At 35.8% G+C, this 23,040-nt stretch overlaps 1 protein-coding gene across 8 annotated transcripts in view; it reads left to right on the top strand.

Moving 5' to 3' along the window:
* The window catches only part of QKI (QKI, KH domain containing RNA binding), a 168,904-nt gene that overhangs the window by 109,026 nt on the left and 36,838 nt on the right, over positions 1 to 23,040 (top strand). For all 8 annotated transcript variants that reach the window (XR_010336571.1, XM_012451043.3, XM_012451048.3 and 5 more), the window contains exon 4: positions 16,473 to 16,616. Coding sequence is in view for 7 of the 8 variants with exons in the window: in XM_012451043.3 (XP_012306466.1) it covers positions 16,473 to 16,616 (144 nt within the window). In the remaining variant the exon portion in view is untranslated. The remainder of the gene's footprint in view (positions 1 to 16,472; positions 16,617 to 23,040) is intronic.

The following is a 23,040-nucleotide window of genomic DNA, read 5'->3' as shown; positions in this document are numbered from 1 at the left end:
GTAATTAAGGTGAAGTGAGCCAAAGATATTCTGGAAGAGTAGACTTACTTTTTGTCCTAGGAAATACGTCTTTAATGACTAGTAGACAAGTAACCTACCCTTTGAAAATACTTTGTTGTCACCAGTGAAACATATTTTAGAGCTGTTAACAAAGACTGGAGCAAATAATAAATTTTTGATCATATAGTTACATAGGTTGATAATAGGGAGAGGAATTGAAGAATTTCAGTTTAGTTCCATATCTCTGAAACATGAACATACATGAAATGATTTCTAATGAAGGAAACAAAACATGGATTCTCTGAACTTTTATTTTGTATTCCTCTGAGAGATTACTCTTTTCTTGGCTGATGTAGTTGAATCCTGAAGTATTTGCAGTAAAGTATAAAATAATAAAATGGTTAACATTTAACAAGCTAATCATTATAACACTGGATAATGTATAGAATATATAAAATGTGGCATTTAGTAGTGGTAAAAAAAAAAATCATGTGTTTAACAGTCTAAGTTTTAGCTAGAAAGAAGGCAGGAATTTATTTAAAATAGTGTTCGGGGAAATTATAAATGTTGGTTGCATAATTGTAATTCATGAAGGAAGACGTTTGTACACCTATTTCTACCTGTTTTAAAAGCTAGAATTAAAAAAAGGTGGTACACAATTGTTTGAAAAATGATCCTATTTTAGCTTGACTGCCATCTATTAGCTACAACGCTTTGTAGTGGTGCTGTTAGCTAGGTTTGTGTTGACCTATGTCCAAATCATGCTGGCAACATCACTGAAGAATAATTTTTTTAATGCTTTCAAGTTATTAACATATTTGAATGTATAAGTCTTACCCAAAACAAGTGAAAATAATTCAGTACCTTCAAGAAAATGGAAAAATTGGCATTATTTAACGTATTATGCTGCATTAACTATCACTTTTTATAGTTATGTTGCACTTATCAAATTATGATAAAGGGTTATAAGAAAGATACCACTTTTTATAGTTATTTTGTTAGCCAAATTTCAATAAAAGATTGGAAGAAAAGTCTAGGAATATTATGGGTTTTGGATGACAGATGTGGTGTAAGTATAGGAAAAATGTATACCTAGAGGACCTAAAGTCACCTAGTTTTTCTGATGATGTGAAATTACCCTTGCATTTTTTTCTGCTGAGAAGAATGGGTGTATCAAATATATATTAACACTTTGGAATTTAAAGAAAGAACTCGAGTTAACACACTAAGCATTTGCACCATCTAGTATTATATTTTTCATCTGCATCAGACATTATGTCATCTAAATCATCAGCCGGTGAGTATAGAGGTATGCTCCTCTTAGTAGCTATACCTGCTCCCACCTGACTGTGCACAAGGAAAAGCTCTGTAGAGCCTTTACAGAATACCATGCTTTGGATCCAGCTCTTTGAGAATCACTGGGATGTGTTGTAGGTACCTGTCTATATATTTTTCAGTTGAAATTAGAAGGATAATCTCTCAGATATTTAAATGTGTTAAACCTTAAATGTAACAAATATTTTAGATAAACATATATATACTGTTAACATTGTGTTTGATTTGCTCTTATTACTCTAATAATTCCAGAACTTTCAAAGGTTGAAAATCATTACCAAGAAAAGATTATGACATCCCAAGTAATTTGGGGCAGGCATTTTATTTTGAGACAGAGTCTCGCTTTGTCGCCCAGACTGGAGTGCAGTGGCATGATCTTGGCTCACTACAACCTCTGCCTCCTGGGTTCAAGCAATTCTCTTGCCTCACCCTCCCAGGTAGCTGGAATCTCAGGTACACACCACCACAACCAGCTAATTTTTGTGCTTTTAGTAGAGACAGGGTTTCACCATGTTGGACAGGCTGGTCTTGAACTTTTGACCTCAAGTGATCTGCCTGCCTCAGCAGATCACTTGTGCTGGGATTACAGGTGTGAGCCACCATGCTGGACCTATGTTTTTTAACCCAGAGGGATTGTTAATTAATTGCAAATTTATTTTTTACTGTAGCTTTGATTTTGAGGCTTCTTAACTGAGGAAAGGGGATGTGCTTATACTTATGTTAACATAATGACAGAAACAATGTCCTGCAGTGGAATTAAGGGGAGTCTCTGTTAGCTGAAAAGCCATCTTTTAAGGAAGATGTAGGAAGGGAACAGGGATAGAAGGAGTTACATAGTAAAGGTGTTAAGTGTTGTTAGCTAGTCACTGTCTTCAACATCCTTTCTTTAATCCTTGCAACCTTGTAACCTTTACAGATGAGAAAATAAGATTTCAAAAAATAGTTAACATTTTGTCATATAACCTTGATCAGTCAGCTCTGATAATGTACTTTCACATAACACAGTAAACTTTGGTGTCACTCCCTCAATCGCAAATAAATAGTTACTAGTCTATAGGCTCCTTGAGAGCTTGCATGTCTGTTTTCACTTGCCTGTCATAAACCTTATTCACTCACAGGGTTTAGTAGAAACTCAATTATTACTTATTAAATAAATAAATACATGAATGAGTTGCTCAAGATTACAGGGACACTGGTTATCAGTCAGCAAAGATGAATACTGGATAGGGCCTTAGCACTGTGGTAAGACCCATGGAATTATAAATTATGTGCTTATTTCCTTGCCAAGAATCTCAAAGTTTATGCCAACATAGCTCTTTCATACCCACATAAATACGTATTCCTGGACATTATCATAAGCTAGAGTCACTATTCTATACAGTTGTGTTTTTGTCACTGCTTTTCACTGATGTGTTCACAATTACATGAAGACAGCTGTAAATTAATATTTGGGAAATATGAATGAACGCTACAAATATGCACGGTGCCAATAGGTGGAATAGGACATTGCAGCCTACCAACTACAAATAATGGAACTGCTATTAATCTTCTATCTTAACATTCCAAGGACGAAACACCTTTTATAACATAGTGAACTGTGTGCTGTTGCTCTCTTATATTTTGTAAATCCTAATATATAACGTTAGGCTGTGATCTTTTGCTTGAGGAAGAAGTAAGGCAGAGACTGTATGTGGATCCTTCAGCATAATTCTTACTTCGCTTGTGGTTGTGGATCATGGGAATCTGGTTCAATTCAGTTTTGTGTTTTTCATTTTAATTTCAAAGAAGGCAAGTAAAATATTCTCTTTCAGTATTGCCTGATTGAGTTTTTTAAATGAATCTTGAATTTTTCAGGTATTTTCCCTAACTGATGTAGGAAAATATACATGTAGAATGCACGAGAAAGTACTATATGGCTTAGGAACTTAGTAATCATTTAACCAGTATATTTTATGTTACCTGCTATTTTCAGTTTATAATCTAGAAATTTAATAACAAATGTTTCTTAAGTGCTTACTGTATGCAAAAATTCTGATGGATATTTTAGGGAAGTCATTTCTAATACAGAAAGACAGTTTAGCATGTGTTGAATAAATGCTTACAGAAACCATGGATTCTGTAGTTCTATTTAAATGAATTTGTAGTATGTTAATTATGATAGTATGCATATATGTTGAAAAACTAGTATATTTGTATTTGACATTTTATTTGTAGAATTCAGAGCTACTTTGTTTATACATATATGAAACAAATGCAGAAATGAGTATTTCTAAAACTGATGAAAATACTGTTAAAGAAGTGCAGGTTCAGATCTGTGCAGGGCAGAAGAAAAATAGCTACTAGTTATGTACTAAACTTATTTTAAATGCCTTGTGAATAATACAGAAAATTAAAAGGAGCAGTCTTTGCTTTCTAGAGCTTACTATTATGTACACTGGAATAGTAAAGTACAATGTTAAGTATTTTAGAGCCATAAAATTCAATGGAAGCATAGTGCGGGGGTTAGGGGAAATGAATTCAGAGTAGGGTAATGGGAAAACAGTTAAGGAATAGGTAGTATTTGAACTCATTCTTCAATTTCATTAAGTTTTATAAATTCCCTTTATTACTCTTTTTCCATTTTGTGTACTGCTTATGGCATAATAGTAGTCACGATTTATCCCACATTTCAGGATACTGTAACGATCCTCCTTTATGCAGCATTTCATATCCAAACCCTTCATGGAGGGCAGTTTAGTGCTTTGATCAGCTGAGCTCTCTTCCAGTCTAAAACTCCAAAGATTACAGTTGTGTCTTTATTAAGCTGCTTTTTCCTAAAAATTGTAGCTAAACATGAATTCATGTCTTTATGTAATGGTTAATACGTTTTTATTGACTAAGTTGATTAAAAAATAAATTACCTTAAGCTAGTACTTTTTATTCTGAAAGTACATTTCCAATTTTATTTTTCTAAATTATAACTGCTAGTCATGTCATTTTATTTGTTGTTCAGTCATCCTTTCCCAGTATTTCTCTTTATGTACTTTCCTACAATCATCTCTTCTAGATTCCAGCCTGTCCATACCATAGTTGCATAATGGTAACATTAATTGCAGAGCTCTTAGATGATGGTTACTGTATGTGCTATCCAAACCCTAATACATTTAAAACTCATCGTAGCTCTGTGATGTAAATCTATATTTATCTCTCTTTTGTAAATGAGGAAACTGAGGGATAGATAAGTTCAAGCATTTTGCCTAACACTAAATGGCTATTAAATGTGTAGTAAGTATGGTATCATAAATTCCTTAGAGCATCAGAAAAATGAATATTAAACATTCATGTTTTTAAAAATCTTATAAAACAATTGTTTTGTTTTGAATCTGTGGGATTTATACCTAAATAGAATTCCCTCTGAAAAATGGAGCTTTTGCACAGTGAACCGTGTACTGCCACTCATTCTTGTTAAAACTTACATCAGTACATAAACCTGTTAATGACCTTTGCTTGAGATAGGCTATATCTGGATTTTTCAAAATAATCATCTTGTTCCTTGTTATTGTCTTCAGTGAAATAATTGTAATCTTGATTATGTTGGCTTTTAAGTATGGTTGTAATTACCCTTTTTTCTTAATAGGCATTTGTCTGGTCTTCAAAGGCAGACCTTTTTCATCTGAAGTCAGTTTAAGTGAGTGCATTGAGTCAGATTTCTGCCCATCAGTTTATCTCATTTTTAAATGAGAAATAGGTGATTATTATAATGCCTACCTCTAAGATTATTAAAAGCATTGAGTTGTTTTATGAATATCAGGTGCTGAGTATAAAGCTCTATATGTTATTTTTTGTTTTAGTTGATATTGATTGCACTGACTTTATTTTTGTATCTCATGCTGTGCTCTAGTAAATACTGAATAGTTAGGGAGTACTTATTAAAAAGCCTGTGCTAAAGGATATGGGGATGAGTCTGATTCCATACTCCTTGAAACTTTTTAGGAATCATACACATCAGACTGATTATGTCAAAAGAAAAAGCAAGAATTCAGAAAACATCCTGTCTGGGAGGACCTGGAAGGGAAGGGGTAAATTTTATTGAGAGATGATTATTGAAACTGGGATTTTTAATGCTTTAGAAAGGAAAATCAGTATAGGTAGAAATGTTAGTCTTTTATTTACGTATTTTTCCTTCTGTGTACTATCAGTAAGTAAATATTCCAATTGAATATTTTAAAACATCACATTCTAAAACAGTTGCTCATTTTTCTATGCCTTTACTTATCTTGTGTCTTCTAGATGATGGCGAGAATAAGGCCTAGTGTACAAAATCTCACATATGAATTAGTGAAAGGATTCTTCTAATGCCTTGAGGAAATATTTTGTGCTTCCATGGGCAATAACTAATTTTATATGGGTGCTTGTTAACAGTAGGAACTCAGCCCAAAGTTTCTATTATGAGAGGATTTCTCAACAATCCAGTATTGCTATCATCACTATTTTTGTTAAACATTAGACAGCTTTCAAATTGTTGGGAAATAACATTTTAAATCACTTGATTACTTCCTATCTTTTTATGGGAAACTTTTTGTACATATTTAATTCACTCTTCTCAGCCTTAACTATGTTTCATCAAGATCATATTCAACTTTTCAACTGATCTTGTTCAGAATTGTTTCTTCATGCTAGAAGCAGCTCATATCTAGAGAAATCTCACTCATTTTGGTCATCATGGGGCCAGAACAGTGTTATTTGGCTAGTACTAGGGTTACACAAATTCAGTTTAGACATAAAGTAATTAATAGTTAAATTTGTGGAATTAATGTATGAAAATGGGAAGGAAGATGTACCTGGCAGACTATAAGTATTGTGTCTGTATGAGCTAGATGTTATAGTCCTGTTATTTTTAACTTTGAAATTTTTGTCATAAAACAATAAAAGTTACTTGAATTTAGTAACTTGTTCCATTGTGCTTAATTTAATAAGTATTTGTTGAATGCCTGGTGCCAATAAAGGCTTTCTTAGATGATGATTTCAATGGACTGAATATAAAATTATCCTAATCTTCATATTTTATTAAAAAATAATTTGCTTTGAAAATGTAATTTTTGTTGGACTCATGTTCAGGTTTTAAAAAGTCTTTTGAGGTCTGCTTTTATAACTGAGTCAGTGAGGAATTTAAATTATATGAAATCTATTTTATGCCCAGTTTCTCAACAAACATTGCTTAAACTAACTTAAGATTATATGTACAACTGGAGATGGTAATACGTCTAAGCTTTGATATTTAGATTAAAACTTGTATGTTCTCAATAAGCGTGTTATTGGAACCTTGGTTTGCATCAGTATGTAACACTTTTCAGTTCCATTTGGAGGGGTTTTGGCGGAACTTTCATGTTAAGAGCACAGTAGGAGCAGAGGTCTTGTGCTCATTTGCTTGACTACAGATGCATAATTAAAAGAGTCTGTCAGCAGGGGTGGGACAATCAGTATGCTGTAATGCTTCATGTTATAGAATCCCTTTGTTGTTGAAACAGATACTGTAATTAGAGCATACTTTTAAACTTCATAGGGCAGTGACTCATCAAGCTTTTTCAAAAATCCAAACAAAAGTAGTTTCTCAAATGTTGAGATTATTTTTTTACTTCGTATTTTTACATTACCGTATACAGTGGCTTCAAAAACGAAGTGGAAATTACTGAAAAGTAGTAAAATTTAGTTACAATGGTGTGGATTAGTCCTAACTTAGTAATAATGTTGGAAATAGTGCATTGTATATTAATATCTAATTTTAGTTTTAACAACCTCACCTATTGGAAACTTTAAAAACTGGAGAAATTTTATGTAAGCGAAACAGCTACAGATTTATCCTTTTTGTATATATGAATCATTGTAATTTGGTAGGTGAGTCTCTCATTTAGGGAGAAAGCATTTTTGTAGGTGCAAGAGTTCTGTTATATGAGATGTTTTTCTCCCAGTTCTTGATATTATTCTGGATGTGACTTCAGAAATTAATTTATGGAGAAAGAATACTTGGCTCCGAAAGACAAAACCAAATCTACCAAATAATGTCGTCCATCCCTTTATCTGCCTCCAAAGTTCCCACCAGCTCTAAAATTCTGTGAGGACAAGATGTTCTACACAAAAATATTTAAAAGTAAAAAGGTAAACTTAAAAATTCTAGAGATTCCACAATTCTGTATTCTGTTTCTGGGTTTTCACTAATTTATGATGCTGTTTTAAGACAGTTTCTCGTGTAGGTGATGTGTTGTGCTAGGAGTTAGTTGGGTGCATGCTCTAAAGTTGTTCTGGCTAGGTATGGTAGCTTGGTGGTACAATACTTACTGTCTGACTTGACTAAATCATGTTACATGTTGGTAAGATCGATAGTCCCATGTTCATGTACCTTATGAGGATTGAATGGGGTGATGTATTTATATTGCTTAGCATCTTCCTTGGCAAGCAGTAAGTGTAGATCATCATTTTCATTTTTAAGTTTATTTATCATCACTAAGGCTAATTTATCTCACCATAGTGTACTTGTTAAGGATATAGACCATAATCAAGAATCATTAGTAATTGAGACTGTTTGCTCTGCCATCAAGTGTGAATGGATTATAAAGTTGCCTAATATGCTACTAAATTTTAATTTGCTGTATAAAATAAAGCTATTTACCATTTCTTTGGAACCTCTCGTTACTGAACCTACCTTAAAAGAGTGAAGGTCAGTGGTTTTGAGCTCTGAACATATTTATACATATATTGATTATTTATTTGTAATTTGCCTTTGCTGTTACTTTGCTGTTACATTGAGATAGAACTTTAGTCTTGCAGTTTAAAAAATACTTCGTTGATATTTTCAAAAAAACCAGCTCCTGGATTTGATTTTTTGAAGGGTTTTTTGTGTCTCTATCTCCTTCAGTTCTGCTCTGATCTTAATTATTTCTTGTCATCTGCTAGGTTTTGAGGGTTTTTTTGATCTTGCTCCTCTAACTCTTTCAATTTTGATGATAGCGTGTCGATTTTAGATCTATCCTTGCTTGTCATGTGAGCATTTATTGCTATATATTTTCCTCTAGACACTGCTTTAAATGTGTCCCAGAGATTCTGGTATGTTGTGTCTTCGTTCTCATTAATTTCGAAGAACATCTTTATCTCTGCTTTCATTTCATTGTTTATCCAGTCAACATTCAAGAGTCAGTTGTTCAGTTTCCATGAAGTTGTGCAGTTCTGAGTTAGTTTTTGAGTTCTGAATTCTAACTTGATTGCACTGTAGTCTGACAGACTGTTATGATTTCCGTTCTTTTGCATTTGCTAAGGTGTCATTTACTTCCAACTATGTGGTCAGTTTTAGAGTAGGTATGGTGTGGTGCTGAGAAGAATGTATATTCTGTGGATTTGGGGTGGAGAGTTTTGTAAATGTCTATTAGGTTTGCTTGGTCCAGATGTGAGTTCAAGTCCTGGATATCCTTGTTGATTTTCTGTCTCGTTGATCTGTCTAATATTGACAGTGAAGTGTTAAAGTCTCCCGCTATTACTGTGTGGGACTCTAAATCTCTTTGTAAGTCATTAAGAACTTGCTTTATATATCTGGGTGCTCCTGTATTGTATGCGTATATATTTAGGATCGTTAGCTCTTCTTGTTGCATTGATCCTTTTACCATTATGTAATGTCCTTTGTCTCTTTTGATCTTTGTTGTTTTAAAGTCTATTTTATCAGAGACTAGGATTGCAACTCCTGCTTTCTTTTTGGCTCTACATTTACTTGGTAAATCTTCCTTCATCCCTGTATTTTGAGCCTATGTGTATCCTTGCATGTGAGATGAGTTTCCTGGATACAGCACACCGATGGGTTTTGACTTTATCCAGTTTGCCAGTCTTTGTCTTTTGACTGGGGCATTTAGCCCATTTACATTTAAGGTTAATATTGTTATGTGTGAATTTGATCCTGCCATTTTGATGCTAGCTGGCTGTTTTGCCCATTAATTGATGCAGTTTCTTCATTGTGTCGATGCTCTTCAGAATGGGAAAAAATTTTTGCAATCTACACATCTGACAAAGGGCTAATATCCAGAATCTACAAAGAACTAAAACAGATTTACAGGAGAAAAAAAAAAAAGACAAACCCATTCAAAAATGGGCAAAGTGAACAGACACTTTTCAAAAGAAGACATATATGAGGCCAACAAACATGAAAAAATGCTTATCATCACTGGTCATTAGAGAAATGCAAATCAAAACTACATTCAGATACCATCTCACGCCAGTTAGAATGGCGATCATTAAAAAATCTGGAGACAACAGATGCTGGAGAGGATATGGAGAAATAGGAACACTTTTCCACTGTTGGTGGGAGTGTAAATTAGTTCAACCATTGTGGAAGACAGTGTGACAATTCCTCAAGGACCTAGAAATAGAAATTCCATTTGAGCCAGCAATCCCATTACTGGGTATATATCCAAAGGATTATAAATTGTTCTATTATAAGGACACATGCACACAAATGTTCATTACAGCACTGTTTACAATAGCAAAGACTTGGAACCAACCCAAATACCCATTGATGATAGATTGAATAGGGAAAATGTGGCACATAAACACCATGGAATACTATGCAGCCATAAAAAACGATGAGTTTGTGTCCTTTGTAGGACATGGATGAACCTGGAAACCATGATTCTCAGCAAACTGACACAAGAACAGAAAATCAAACACCACATGTTCTCAGTCATAGTCATAGGCGGGTGTTGAACAATGAGAACACATGGACACAGGGAGGGGAGCATCACACACTGGGGTCTGTTGGGGGGAACTAGGGGAGGGACAGCAGGGGTGGGGTGTTGGGGAGGGATAACATGGGGAGAAATGCCAGATATAGGTAATGGGGAAGAAGGCAGCAAACCACATTGCCATGTATGTACCTATGCAACAATCCTGCATGTTCTTCACATGTACCCCAAAACCTAAAATGCAATAAAATAAAATACTTTGACCCATCTTGTCTCCTGTTCTTCTGGGACATCAAAACAAGGTAGCATTGAGGTTTTAGAGTAAAAGAAAAGCAGCCTTTGATGGGATGTGAAAACCAGACCTAGTAACCATTATTGTAGAAAATCTGAGAGAATTGAAGAGAGATGGAGTAAAGTTTATCATATACACCTGGTAACTAAGGAGAAAGAAACAGGCCTGGAAACCAAGATATATGAGCAAGGGCAAATATATGAAGGATTATCTAAACAGACACAATAATCATTAGTATAGCAGAGCACTATGGGAAAGCTGCAGCATATTCATGCACAGTTTTATATTTGATTTTAATGATGCTCTTCAATCATAAAAGTTAAATTATTCAATTCAGTAAATACTTGTTTAGAGTTAGATATATATAAAATCAATGTGTACATACTGTCAAGAGTATGAAAATTAATGAGATGATTCTGATATTCAACTTGGAGCAAACTTTCTAATAGCTACAAAAAACAATGAACAGATAACTAAGTACTGTATGACACAGAAAAGGAAGAAATAAAAGTAAATATTAAAGAAGGGTAAATGAGGTATTCTGGACATAGATGATAACTTCCATGAAGTTATGGGTATCAAAATCCTTGTTTGGTGAATGGCCAGTATACACCATGGAGTAAATCTGAGCCTATGGTGGGAAGTGAATAAACACGGCACTTCGTGTTTGTGTGGATAGACATGAATGGGTGCATGTACAGCACCCAGTCTCTATTAAAGCACAAGTAAGCTATGACTGTGTTTCAGAGATTTCCTACAAAGCCTCAGGTTCTAAAAATCCACGCTTATGCAGAACATTCATTCAGGATGAGTAATAGCTGAGACATAATTGTGGACAGATTTGGAGCAAGGAGGCATGAACCCCAATTTGGACATATGGAGTTCAGACTGCTTTAGAGACTGAAGTACACATTTCCAGTTGGCAGTTGAATTTGGAGGTCTAGAAATCGGGGGACAGTACTGTGCTGGAAAGTGTAAATTTGGGAATATATTGATGTAAAACTGTGTTCTTCTATATTGCTGAAGATTTAGTGGTGCATATATTATGAAACAATACTGCGTTTGGTAACTGTAAAACAGACAGTATGGTAATAGTAGTCATGAGCTATTTTTTTTCCACATTAATATCTCAGTGATTAACCCCTGAAAGATTATTTGAAATATAATTGTAAAAAGAAATGCCTAATAGACCACAGTTTCTGATTGATACACCATTTTTGGTGTGTATCCATGTTGTCATTCTCTCCTCTCTGCTTATTTCAACCTTTTCTTTGTCCTAATTTATTTATTGAAGTAAGAAAATGAGGTTTGTGAATGGATTCTTTTTTTGTGTGTGTGATGGAGTCTTGCTTTGTCGCCCAGGCTATAGTGCAGTGGTGCGATCTCAGCTCACTGCAACTTCCACCTCCCGGGTTCAAGCAATTCTCTTGCCTCAGCCTCCTGAGTAGCTGGGACTGCAGGCACCCACCACCACACCCGGTTAAATTTTTTTTGTATTTTTGGTAGAGACAGGGTTTCACCGTATTGGCCAGGCTGGTCTTGAGCTCCTGACCTTGTGATCTGCCCACCTCGGCCTCCCAAAGTGATGGGATAACAGGCGTGAGCCAATATGGATATTTCGAGTTTAGAAGTAAGCATCCTATAATTGTATTTATACTTAATTTATGACTAAAAGAAGACCTTTTGGGGTGTATTTTATTGATTTCTCTATAATACCTTTCATTCCCAGATTGCCTTTATAATCTGCTTAAAAAACAGAATGAGATCACGGGGAGAAATACTATTTGTATTAAATAATTACAACTGAAGGAGTTTAACTCTTTTTGAGCTGGAATGGACTACAGTAGGATAAACGTGGCTTCGGGGTAGCATGACCTTAAAGCCTTTTTGTGTATGACATTTGATATGCAAATGGATGAAAGATTTTTCTGAGGCCTGATGTGGAAAAGGGGTCATTTGGTCTGTCTCTCTCCACTGCCCCCCCAAACACTAAAAGAGGTGCTTTTAGTGTTTACTCTCAAATTGCTACATTGGATTGCTCAATTGCTACCTTGTTTTGAAGTGTCCACTTCATTTATTCCTTGTGGTGACAGCTCAGTGGGTCCTTTTCAGCTGGAAGCTCAGATCCCTCAGTTTTGTGTAAAATGTATAACATTGATGATTTTTCTCCCTCTGCTTTCTATTTCTTTATACTGGTGATTGGACATCTGTCATTTCAGTTTCTGAATCTCTTAGAAGTCCTCTAATATTTATACAGTATGTACCATTTTTTACTTCTATCTTCTACTTTGTGAGTTCCTTGGTTTTTCTTCCAATCTTCTATCAAGTTTTTCATCTTTGCTCTCATAGTTTTAGTTTCAGTTCTATTTGTATTCAGAATTTTTAAATATAGCATTATTTTCTTGTTTCAGCATTGTAGTGTCTTAACTCTCTGAAGGGTCAGTCGTTCAAGTCTCCTGCCACCAAGATGTGGGCCTGGGTTCCCTCTCTTTGCATGTGGAATAGGGGAGATGGCTGGACAGCCAGCCGTCAGTTTGGAAGTTATCCTGTCAACTGTTCTGATGCAGTTTTAGAAAGTGTTTTACTTCCTTTTGGAATCAATTTCTGGTCTGTTGCTGGGAATTAGGGAGTGCTTAATAGCTAGTCATTTGTGGACAGGGGATATGGGGATTGAAATGCTCTTCAGTGAGAGTTCATCTAGTCCAGCAATCTCAGCCCCACCCTCACCTCCATTTCCACTGCTGCCCATTTCCTCAGTATTTTTTGTGGGGGTCGGAGATTGCAAGGAACTCAGTTTCTCTCTTAACTAGAGCCTACTAAATTTTAAGTTAGCCATCTGCTTTCTAGATTCTTAATTTTTAAATGGTTTCCTTTCCCATTTTCTTATTTCTTAACGAGTTTGTACATTTTATTCATTTATAGTAGACACAAGGTCTTGCTATGTTTCCCATGCTGGCCTTGAACTCCTGGGCTCAAGCAGTCCTCCCGCCTCGGCCTCCCAAAATGCTGGGATTACAGGCATGAGCCACTGTGCCTGGCCAAGTTTGTGCATTTTAAATTCTACAGTGTTATAGAACAATTTTTTGTGGGAGTCTAAGTACATGGTTTCATTAATTCTCCATCTTCGAAAATTTTTGCTCTTTAAATCATTTTTAAAAGTGTAAGCAAAAATACTGATTTTGAAGCAAACAGGGTAGGTGTAGCTTTCTCTCATTTTTATATTTTAAATTATCATTTAAGTTGTTGAACTAATAAAAGTATGCATTGGCCAAGGTGTTTTAGACCTTAAAAATTTATTCCTTCAATAAAGCAAAATGACAAATTATACTGCAACTTTGTTTCTATCATGCACCTAATTATTTCCTTTTTAAATTCTCTGGCTTTTCTCCATGTATAAGGTTTCTGTGACAAGTCATAATTTTAGTTCTTATTCCTAAGCTTTTCTCAAATATATTGTATTATAAATGTTCCAGTTTTCATTATATTAGTATCTATATGCATTAGTGTTTGACACACACACACACACACACACACACACACAGCTTTAAATGTCTGTCTATTTATAATAACATCTCTGTCACTTCTAGATAGGTTTGGGTTGATTGATTTTTGGGGGGTGGTCTCATGTGTTGCATTTTTCTTTTTTGCATGCACATTAATTTTCTAATTGGATGCCAGACTTTTACCTTGTTGGATGGATATTTTTATATTCCTGTAAATATCTTTGAGCTTTGTTCTTGGACACAGTTAAGTTAATTGAAAATAATTTGAGGCATTTGGTCTTTCTTTTAAAATGTATTCAGTTTGTACTGGAACAGCGCTCAGACTAGGTTTAGTTATTTCCTACCACTGAGGCAAGACCTTTCTGTTTTCTGTGTACCTTACCCACTGGGAAACATTCAAGGCTTTCAATCTGGTTCTTTTCCAGAGCCAGGCACTTTGAACCTGGAATCGTTTTTGGGTGGTTCCTTCCTTGGCCTCTGGAATTTCCTCTCAAGTATGCAGTGATCAGTGTTCAGCTGAATAGTTGAGTGGCAGCTCTTGCAGGACTCTTATGAGCTCTGGCTGCCTCAGTTTCCCTGGATTCTTGCTTAGTCTCTTCATGTCAGGGAGTTGTCTGGAGACTCTCAAGCCAGTGAGTGGGGACAGTCATAGGCTCATCTCGGGTTTTCCCATCTCTTTGTGTCGTTTGTCCTTTGTTGTCTGATGTCCAGTGGCTTGAAACTTGTTTATATGTTTTGCCTGTTTTTTGATTGTTTCAGCAGGAGGGTAAATCTGGTTCCTGTTACTATATCTTGCCTGGAAGCAGAAGTCCCTCATACATATGCGTTTAGGCAAATAAGTGCATTTTCAGGCCCACCAAATAAAACCAGACCAGTAGCTTTTTTGTAGGTCTCCAAAAAAAAAAGATAAATAAAAATACTAATTTTGGTGGGAAAATATTTTTAGCGTTCTTTAACATAGCACTTGAAATCTGGATAACAATTTTTCTTGCCACAGTAGCGATATTAATACACATTTTATTCCTTGCCATACAGATAACCCTGAGGTTCCCATTTTCTTGATTCATTGACACCTTAGTTTCCCATTTAGTTTTCAGGGTGTACCCTAGTCAAAAAGAAATATTTAATAGTTCTGTTTATTAAATATCTACAAACAACTCAGTTCCTATTTATATTAAAAACCGTGAATTGAAATAGACTATGCTTTTATTTGTAAATAACTACGTTATTTATTAATGGCATTTGTGTTTCCTTGGGTGCTGTTCAAATTCTCAAAAGTTTTCAATCACATTGTATACTGCCACCCTCTTTTATTGTTCCACGTTGATTTTTGTATGGACTTGATTTTTATTACAGCAATCACTAAAAACCTTGCTTTGTAAATATATGACATCAAAAAGAATGTAATGTGATCTTATGTTGAAACAGTCAGATATCCTGAGCTAGTGGTTCACATAGTGTTGGACAGGTGGTACGCCTGTAAGATACTGTGCTGACTCAGAGTTCATTCTTTCAAAGACATAGATGGCCCAGCATAGGATTGTGTCTGATTTTTTTTCTGTATCCCTTTACAATCTGTGGATGCATTTTCATCCTAAAGATATATTAACTAAAAATAAAGCAGAAGCATTTACTCTTAAAATTTATTTTTACTTTTATTGGCTAAGTTCAAACATGTTAATTGTTGCAGAAAGCTGTTTTATTATGCCTGCTTTATTTTCTTTTATAGGAATCTAACAATTAGGTAAATAGTGACTTTTAAAATAAAAGTCCAACAACGGCAGATAATTATTGTCTGTGATACCTTGCTGTGAGCCAGGTGCATTTATATATACTATTTAATACTACTTATATTCTTATTTTAACACTTACAATTTTACTGTTCTCTAAAATGTAAAACGAACAATTTTGAAGTTATGGCCAACTCTATTTCTTAACTTCCCTGTAGCTTGACAAGGTTTTCAACATGGGGATATTCCTTACTAGAAGACATTAAGGAAACGACATATAGATAGTCTCTATGAAACTAGTATTTACAGCTTGATATAAAGGGTAGCCTTACAGTTAAAATATGGTCTGATGAGAATATAGTTAAAACTATTTTCATAATTACTCACACATGAAATACTTAAAACAAGTGGCAGTCATCTTACACAACAACATCTATATGCAAAATACCTTTTCTAATGTTGAGTACAACCAATGTTATTAAAAGCAGTTGTAATGAAGTAGAAAGATTACTGAATTAAAGAATGAAATCCTTCTGTTTACTCATAAGTAAAATGTAGAAATAATGGCATGTTTCTCAAAGTGTTTTTCTTGGTAATGTAAGGACAGTATCATATATATGTTTCTTTCCGCTTAGGAGCACTCTAGGGACTGATCTTTAGCATCTGGTTCCGTGCTTTGTAGACAGTAGGTGCTCAGCAAATACTTGTTGAATTAACTGTTATTTGACCCAGTAGTCTCAAACATTCAATCAAGCGTTGAAGACCCAGAAAAATAATTCAAAGATTTGTAATGCCATCATAGCAAAATAATGCAAACATAGCTGAAATTATTGACAACAGGTTAGTATTATGAAAGATGCACTCTCTTTTTAAAGAGAAAAATGTGTAATCGTGTACTCTGTAAATTTTTTAGGAGGAGCAAAATAGAGGCAAGCCCAACTGGGAGCATCTAAATGAAGATTTACATGTACTAATCACTGTGGAAGATGCTCAGAACAGAGCAGAAATCAAATTGAAGAGAGCAGTTGAAGAAGTGAAGAAATTATTGGTACCTGCAGTAAGTAATAATTTCTAGACCTTAGTTTTGGGCCTTGTCTTTTTTTGTCAGTTTATTTTAAATTATTGCAATGTGTATAAAGAATAGGTTATCGCTTGTTAGAATTTCATTTAAGCATAAAATTTAAAAAATTTTATAATTTTTAAATGTAGTTTAATAGACATAGACATTGCTCAACTACTTGGAAAACCTGTTTATTTTGGGGAAGGATGTGTTATGGAGGGAGGAGCAAATTCAATGATCTGCGAATTTGCTTTTCAGTAATAGAAACTAGTCTGTTTTCTCATTTACTACCATAAAATATACCAAAAAAACTATTATAAAAAAGTTAAAATGTATCAAGCATTACACATGAAAACGCTTACATAACATACATGGTGACTTTCACACAGTCAAGAGAAGTGTAAACAGATGTCAGGATTCAGTATTAAATCTTAACTATAATACATAGTGCACTGCTGCAGTAATTTCATAGCTGCCTCCTGTTACTATTATGGTGAGCTCAAGTGTTGTGAGTATTCACTTAAAATGCTTTGTGACTCTCATCATCCCAAGTGAGCATTTTGTGTCTTTGGTAAATTGCATTATTGCAGTAAAAGGTGATCTCTCACAGTTCTTGAGTATTTTTTATTATGTTTAGTACAATATTGTAAACCCTGAGTAGTACCAGGGAACCCATGGGAATTCTGCTAGTGATGCTGGAATTGCTTCCAAGAAGCAAAGATAAGTCATGACATTACAAGAAAAAGTTGAATTGCTTCACATGTAGATTGAGGTTCTCTGGTTGTGGTTGCCACCATTTCCAGATAAATGAATTCATTGGCAGGGGGTGAGAGAAGTAGAGGAAGTTGGTGAAGACACCTCTATAGCTGTGCCATCAGTTATGAAAATCTTGCACTTTTTGTGAAATACCTTTTTATTACCTGTTGCAGTTGCAGCTTTTATGTGAGTGCAGGATTACTATGAGAAAGGCATAGCTATTGATTCTAATATGATTTGAGTAAAAGCAAAGTCATTAGATGACAACTTAAAGCAAGAGGAAAGTGAAGGATCTAAAGCTGGAGAAGTTAATGCCAACAAAGGATGATTTGATAGTTTAAGAAAAAGATTTGGCTTAAAAAGTCAAGGTAAGAGAAACAGCTTCTGCTAACCAAGAGGCAGATGAGTTCTCAGGTGTCATTAAGAAAATTATTGAGGAGAAAGTTTATCTGTGTGAACAGGTTTTTAGTGCAGATGAAGCCACCCTGTTCTGGGGAGGAAATGCCATAAAGGACATTTTTAAGTAAGGAAAAGAAGCGAACAGCATTTAAGACAGCAGTAGGCTAACTCTACTGTTTTGTGTAAACGTAAGTCAGGTTTATGATTGGTACTGCCCGTATCTATAAAACTGCTAACCCTGAGTCTTGAAAAAATAAACACCAGCTTCCAGTCTTTCAGTTGTACAGCAAGATGGCCTGGACAATTAGAACCCTTTTCCTAGTTTAATTCAATCGGTGCTTTGTCCCTGAAGTCAGGAAGTGCTATATCAGTAAGGGGCTGCCTTTAAAAGTTTGTTTGCTTGTTTTTGACAATTCCCCTGGCCACTCAGAACCTCGTGAATTCAACACTGAAGTCGTCAAAGTGGTGTACTTGCCACTAAACATAACTGTAATTCAGCTTCCAGTTCAGGGGGTCATAGGGACCTTTGAGGCTCATTACACGTCGTACTCTATGGAAAGGATTGCTAGGGAAGAAAACTCAAATAGAACATCACGAAAGTCTAGAAGGATTACACCATTGAAGATGCCATTATTATTATAGAAAAAACCATGAAAGACATTAAGCTCAAAACAAATTCCTAGAAAAATGTGTCCAGTGTTGCGCTTGACTTCACTGGATTTGGTGCAGAGCCAATCAAGGAAGTCCTGAAAGAGATGCAGATAATGGCAAAAAAGGTGGTGGGTGAAGTGTTTTAAGATGTGGATCTTGGAGAAGTCTCAAGAGTTAATAGATGCCACACCAGAGGAATTAACAGAAGAGGATTTGGTGGAGATAAGTCCTCCTGAACCAGTGCCAGACAATGAGGAGAACATACAGGAAACAGCACCAGAAAACAGATAGACTTCAGGCAGTCTGGCGGAATGGTTTCGGTTATACAAGACTGCTTTGGATTCTTTTACGGCATGGATGATATGGGCGTTGAAACTAAAGCACACAGTGGAAAAAGGATTGGTATTGTGTAGAAATATTTTTAGATATATAAAAAAGATAAAAGAAGTTATGTATTTCTGTAAACTTAGGTCATTTTCTTTTTAAATTTAATTTTTTTATTTTGTAGACAAGAAGGTCTCCCTCTGTTGCCCAGGCTGGTCTCAAACTCCTGAGCTCAAGTGATCCTCCTGCCTTTGCCTCCCAAAGTGCTTGAATTACAGGTGTGAGCAACTGCACCCTGCTTTGATAACATTTTCTTTTTTGTAGCATACTTTATTGCAAGAATACAGTATATAATACACAGAATATGTGTTGATCAACTGTAAGACTTCCATACAACAGTAGGCTATTAGTAGTTACATTTTGGAAGAGTTGAAAGTTACACAAGGATTTTTGACTGCACACAGTCTGTGTTCCTAACAACCTAACCCTCCCTTGTTGTTTGAGGATCAACTGGATATTGTTGTTAGAAAATATTTAGCCAGTCACCTGTAATTTCCTGTCTTGCTTATCATTTTTATTTCTAGTATTTAGCATGGTGCTCAGCACATAGCAATAACATAATAAATTGAAAAGTAAATAATTGAATCTTGTCATAAGGTAAAATCAGTTCCTTCATCTTCACCATAGAAATGCATAAAATAACTTAATTTTCCTGAAGCATCAGGTGATTTGGGTTTTTACTTAAATAGATGTGGGAGACGGAATACATCATACTTTTGAGAACCCACATCCTAGTTTTGGAATCCCAGCTTTGTGAGTTTAACTGTCTTCAGTTTCTCATCTATAAGATTGGAACATGGCCAGGCATGGTGGCTCATGCCTTTAATCCCAACACTTTGGGAGGCTGTGATGGGAGGTTTGCTTGAGGTCAGGAGTTCAAGACCAGCCTGGGCAACATAACAAGACCCCTTTATACAAAAAAATTGAAAAATTAGCTGGGCTTGGTGGCACATGCCTGTGGTCCCAGCTACTTGGGAGGCTAACATGGAAGGATTGCATGAGCCCAAGAAGTTGAGCTATGATAGCACCACTGCACTCCAGCCTGGGTGACAGAGCAAGACCCTGTCCCTTGGGATGGGGGGCAGATTGGAGCATTATTAAACCCCTATAGTTATTGTGAAGATTAAATGAGATGATACATGGAAAATACTTACAATACTATCTAGCACATACTTGCTCTATAAAAACGTTTGTTGTTTCTGAATGACGTTGTCTAAGTAATACTGTTTTGCAACTGTATTCTTTACAAATGCTGATGATAAAATGAATACATTAATTCAAGTTGGAGATAATGTACAGAAATAGTAGTTCCTTGCTAACTCATTTTTACTGTTTTTACAGAAGTTGCTTTGACTTCTATAAAAATCCAATATAAGGCTCATTAGTTTATCATTGCCTAAATATTTTCAAAGGCAAGTATTTTCTTTATCTCAAAATTTACCTTTAATAGTGATGTTCATAATTTTGTGTTGTTGACAGTTTGAGTAGCAGATGTTCACTTACCTTGCGGATTAACAGAAATTATAGGTCTTTTGGTTTGGAATTCTCAGTTACACTTTTCTTGGTCCTTCAGTATTCTGTTGCGCTTTTCTTGTTCCTTCAGTATTCTGTTAGACTTTCTAACTTCTTAACTGTGGTCCCAAAAAAAACCAAGTTCATCCCCATTGCCTTTACCTACTTCAAGCTACGCCTATATCAGAACCCCACAACTGGTATTCCTTCTCCTGGGGCCTCTCAAACCCATCTTTGGTTTGCAGTCTATTTTTACCTTTCCCTGCTTAAAGAGTTTTTAGTGGTTCCCTCTTACTCTGAAAAAAGAATACAAAACTCAGCATGGCCTACAAGTTTCTTCATAATTTGCTGTAGCTTACCTTTGAGGTTTCATTTTTTACTTTTTGCTGTCCCTAAAGCACACACTCATATGTATACATCTTCCTCACCCTAACACAGATTGAGTTATTGTGTATATATTTGAATTTCTTAAACCTTCAGTCTTCTCACCTCTGGGCCTTTGTAGTTCATTCAGCAGATGTTAACTGTACGCCTGCTGTAGGCTAGACACTGTGACAACTGTGGAGGATACAGCAGTGATAAATAAAAGCTGACCAACAAAGTGCCTGCCATCACCTTCTGATTGGCGTTGGATTACTGACAATGAGGAAAACAAATATAAGCAATATTCTGTTGTTGTAACAAAGTGCTATGAAGAAAAATAAAGCTGAATAAGGGGATAAGGAACTGGGATTAGGAAACTACCTTTTTTTTTTTTTTTTTTTGAGACAGAGTCCCTCTGTTGCCCAGGCTGGAGTGCAATGCCACAATCTTGGCTCACTGCAACCTCTGCCTCCCAGGTTCAAGTTATTCTCCTACTTCAGCCTCCCGAGTAGCTAGGATTACAGGCTTGTGCCACCAGGCCTGGCTAATTTTTGTATTTTTAGTAGAGACGGGGTTTCACCATGTTGGTCAGGCTGGTCTCGAACTCCTGACCTCGTGATCCTCCCTCCTCAGCCTCCCAAAGTGCTGGGGATTACAGGTGTGAGCCAGCGGACCCTGCGGGAACTACTGTTTTATATGGGCTGGTTAGAGAAGGCGACCTCTAAGAAAAAACCTAAACAAAGAGAAAAGTGCGTTGGCCCTGAGGCATGCTTAGAGAAAATCCAGGGGTCCATTGAGGAGCCTGATGAGTAGGCTAAGAGCAGAGGGAGGTGAGGTCAGTGGGGAGGGGAAGCAGTAGCACATCCAAGGCTTGTAGGCATGGTAAGATGATTGGGTTTTAGTATGAGATGAGAAGCTACTTATTGGAGGGATTTGAGAAAAGGAGGGACAAGGTGTAATTTGTATTTCAAAGGACAATTCCAGCTGCTTGCCTGAGAATAGAATAGACTTTGAGGGCTGTGGGGAAAGCAGAGATTCCAATAAGGAAGTCTTTGTAGTTCTAGTTAGAGATGAAAGTGACTTGGAGTAGTGTTGAAGGTGCTGAGAAGTAGTCAGATCATGGATTTTTTTGAAGGTAAAACTGATAGGAGTTTTGACAGATTAGGTGTGATAATGTGATGACTTCAAGCAATTGGAGTTGTCATTTATTTACACTGTTATAGGAGCAGGTTTGGGAAGAAAGTCAAAAAATTGGATTTAGAAGTGTAAAAGTTGACAGCAAATGTTGAATGGGCATTTGGTTATAACAGTCAGGAATTAAGTGAAAAGCGGACCCTAGAATATATAGAATTAGGAATTGTCATTATATCAAAAGTTTTTTGAACCATGAAACTGGATGTATCATCCAGAAATTGGATATAAGTATAGAAGAAAAAGTGTGGACTAAGCCTGGGGTGCTTCACCGTGTAACAGGAAGAGGAGAAGGATCCAGCAAGGAAGAGCAAGGGGAGGAACCCCTGGTGGTGGAAGGAGTAGTGGGAGGAGAGCTGGGAGCCAGTCCTGAAAGTTCCTCTTAGACCTTATAGGTAAAAATAGGAAATAATCAGCCATTGGATTTGGCAAGTAGTGGTCATAGGTCACCTTGCCAGTCAATTTTGTTTTTTTGGAATAGTGGGGTTAAAAGTGTCACTGGCATGGGTTCAAGAAAGAATGGCACAAAGAGGAAAAAGAACTGGGATTTTTTTCTCCCTAAGGTTTTATTTTTTATGTAAATAGTCCTTGCAGTACGATGTCCTCTCAGTTCTTTTATGTTACTTCACCTCCAGTGATCGTGTCTTCCACTCCACCTCAGTCACCCAGCCTCGTGGTAGTTTCTTAGACCTTTTTATTCCCACTAAAGACACCTTCCTAAATAGGCAGAGGCAGAATGTCCAGTAGTGAACATTTCCCTTCTCTTTGGTGGAGGAGATGCTGCATAAATTGGGCAGAGTTAATTAACTTGTGTATATATACTTGAAAGATAACTCTCTTGAGGTAGAATTACTAGGTTAAAGAGTAAGTGCATTTTAAATTTTAGTATTCATATTAAAATTTCTAAGTTACCATCCAGAAAATTTGTACCGGTTTACTGTCCTGCCAGTATTGTATGAAAATGCATTTCTCAACACACTCTGAAACCCTGGGTATTATCAAACTTAAATCTTTGCCTCTTCTAATAGGCCTTTTTTTTTTTTAAGCCCTTTAATTCCAAAAAATCTCTTGGTTCTTATAACTATTTGTTATTTTAGGTCAGTTTTTATATTCAGGAGCTTTGTGATACTTAAGTAACATAAGATACTTTTGTGACATAAGAACT

The sequence above is a fragment of the Aotus nancymaae genome, unplaced genomic scaffold (assembly GCF_030222135.1).
Source record: "Aotus nancymaae isolate 86718 unplaced genomic scaffold, 86718_ANA_hifiasm-v0.15.2.pri h1tg000040l, whole genome shotgun sequence".
Classification (NCBI taxonomy): domain Eukaryota; kingdom Metazoa; phylum Chordata; class Mammalia; order Primates; family Aotidae; genus Aotus; species Aotus nancymaae.
Note: the sequence above shows the minus strand (reverse complement) of the source record. Positions and strands in the feature narration are given on the sequence as shown.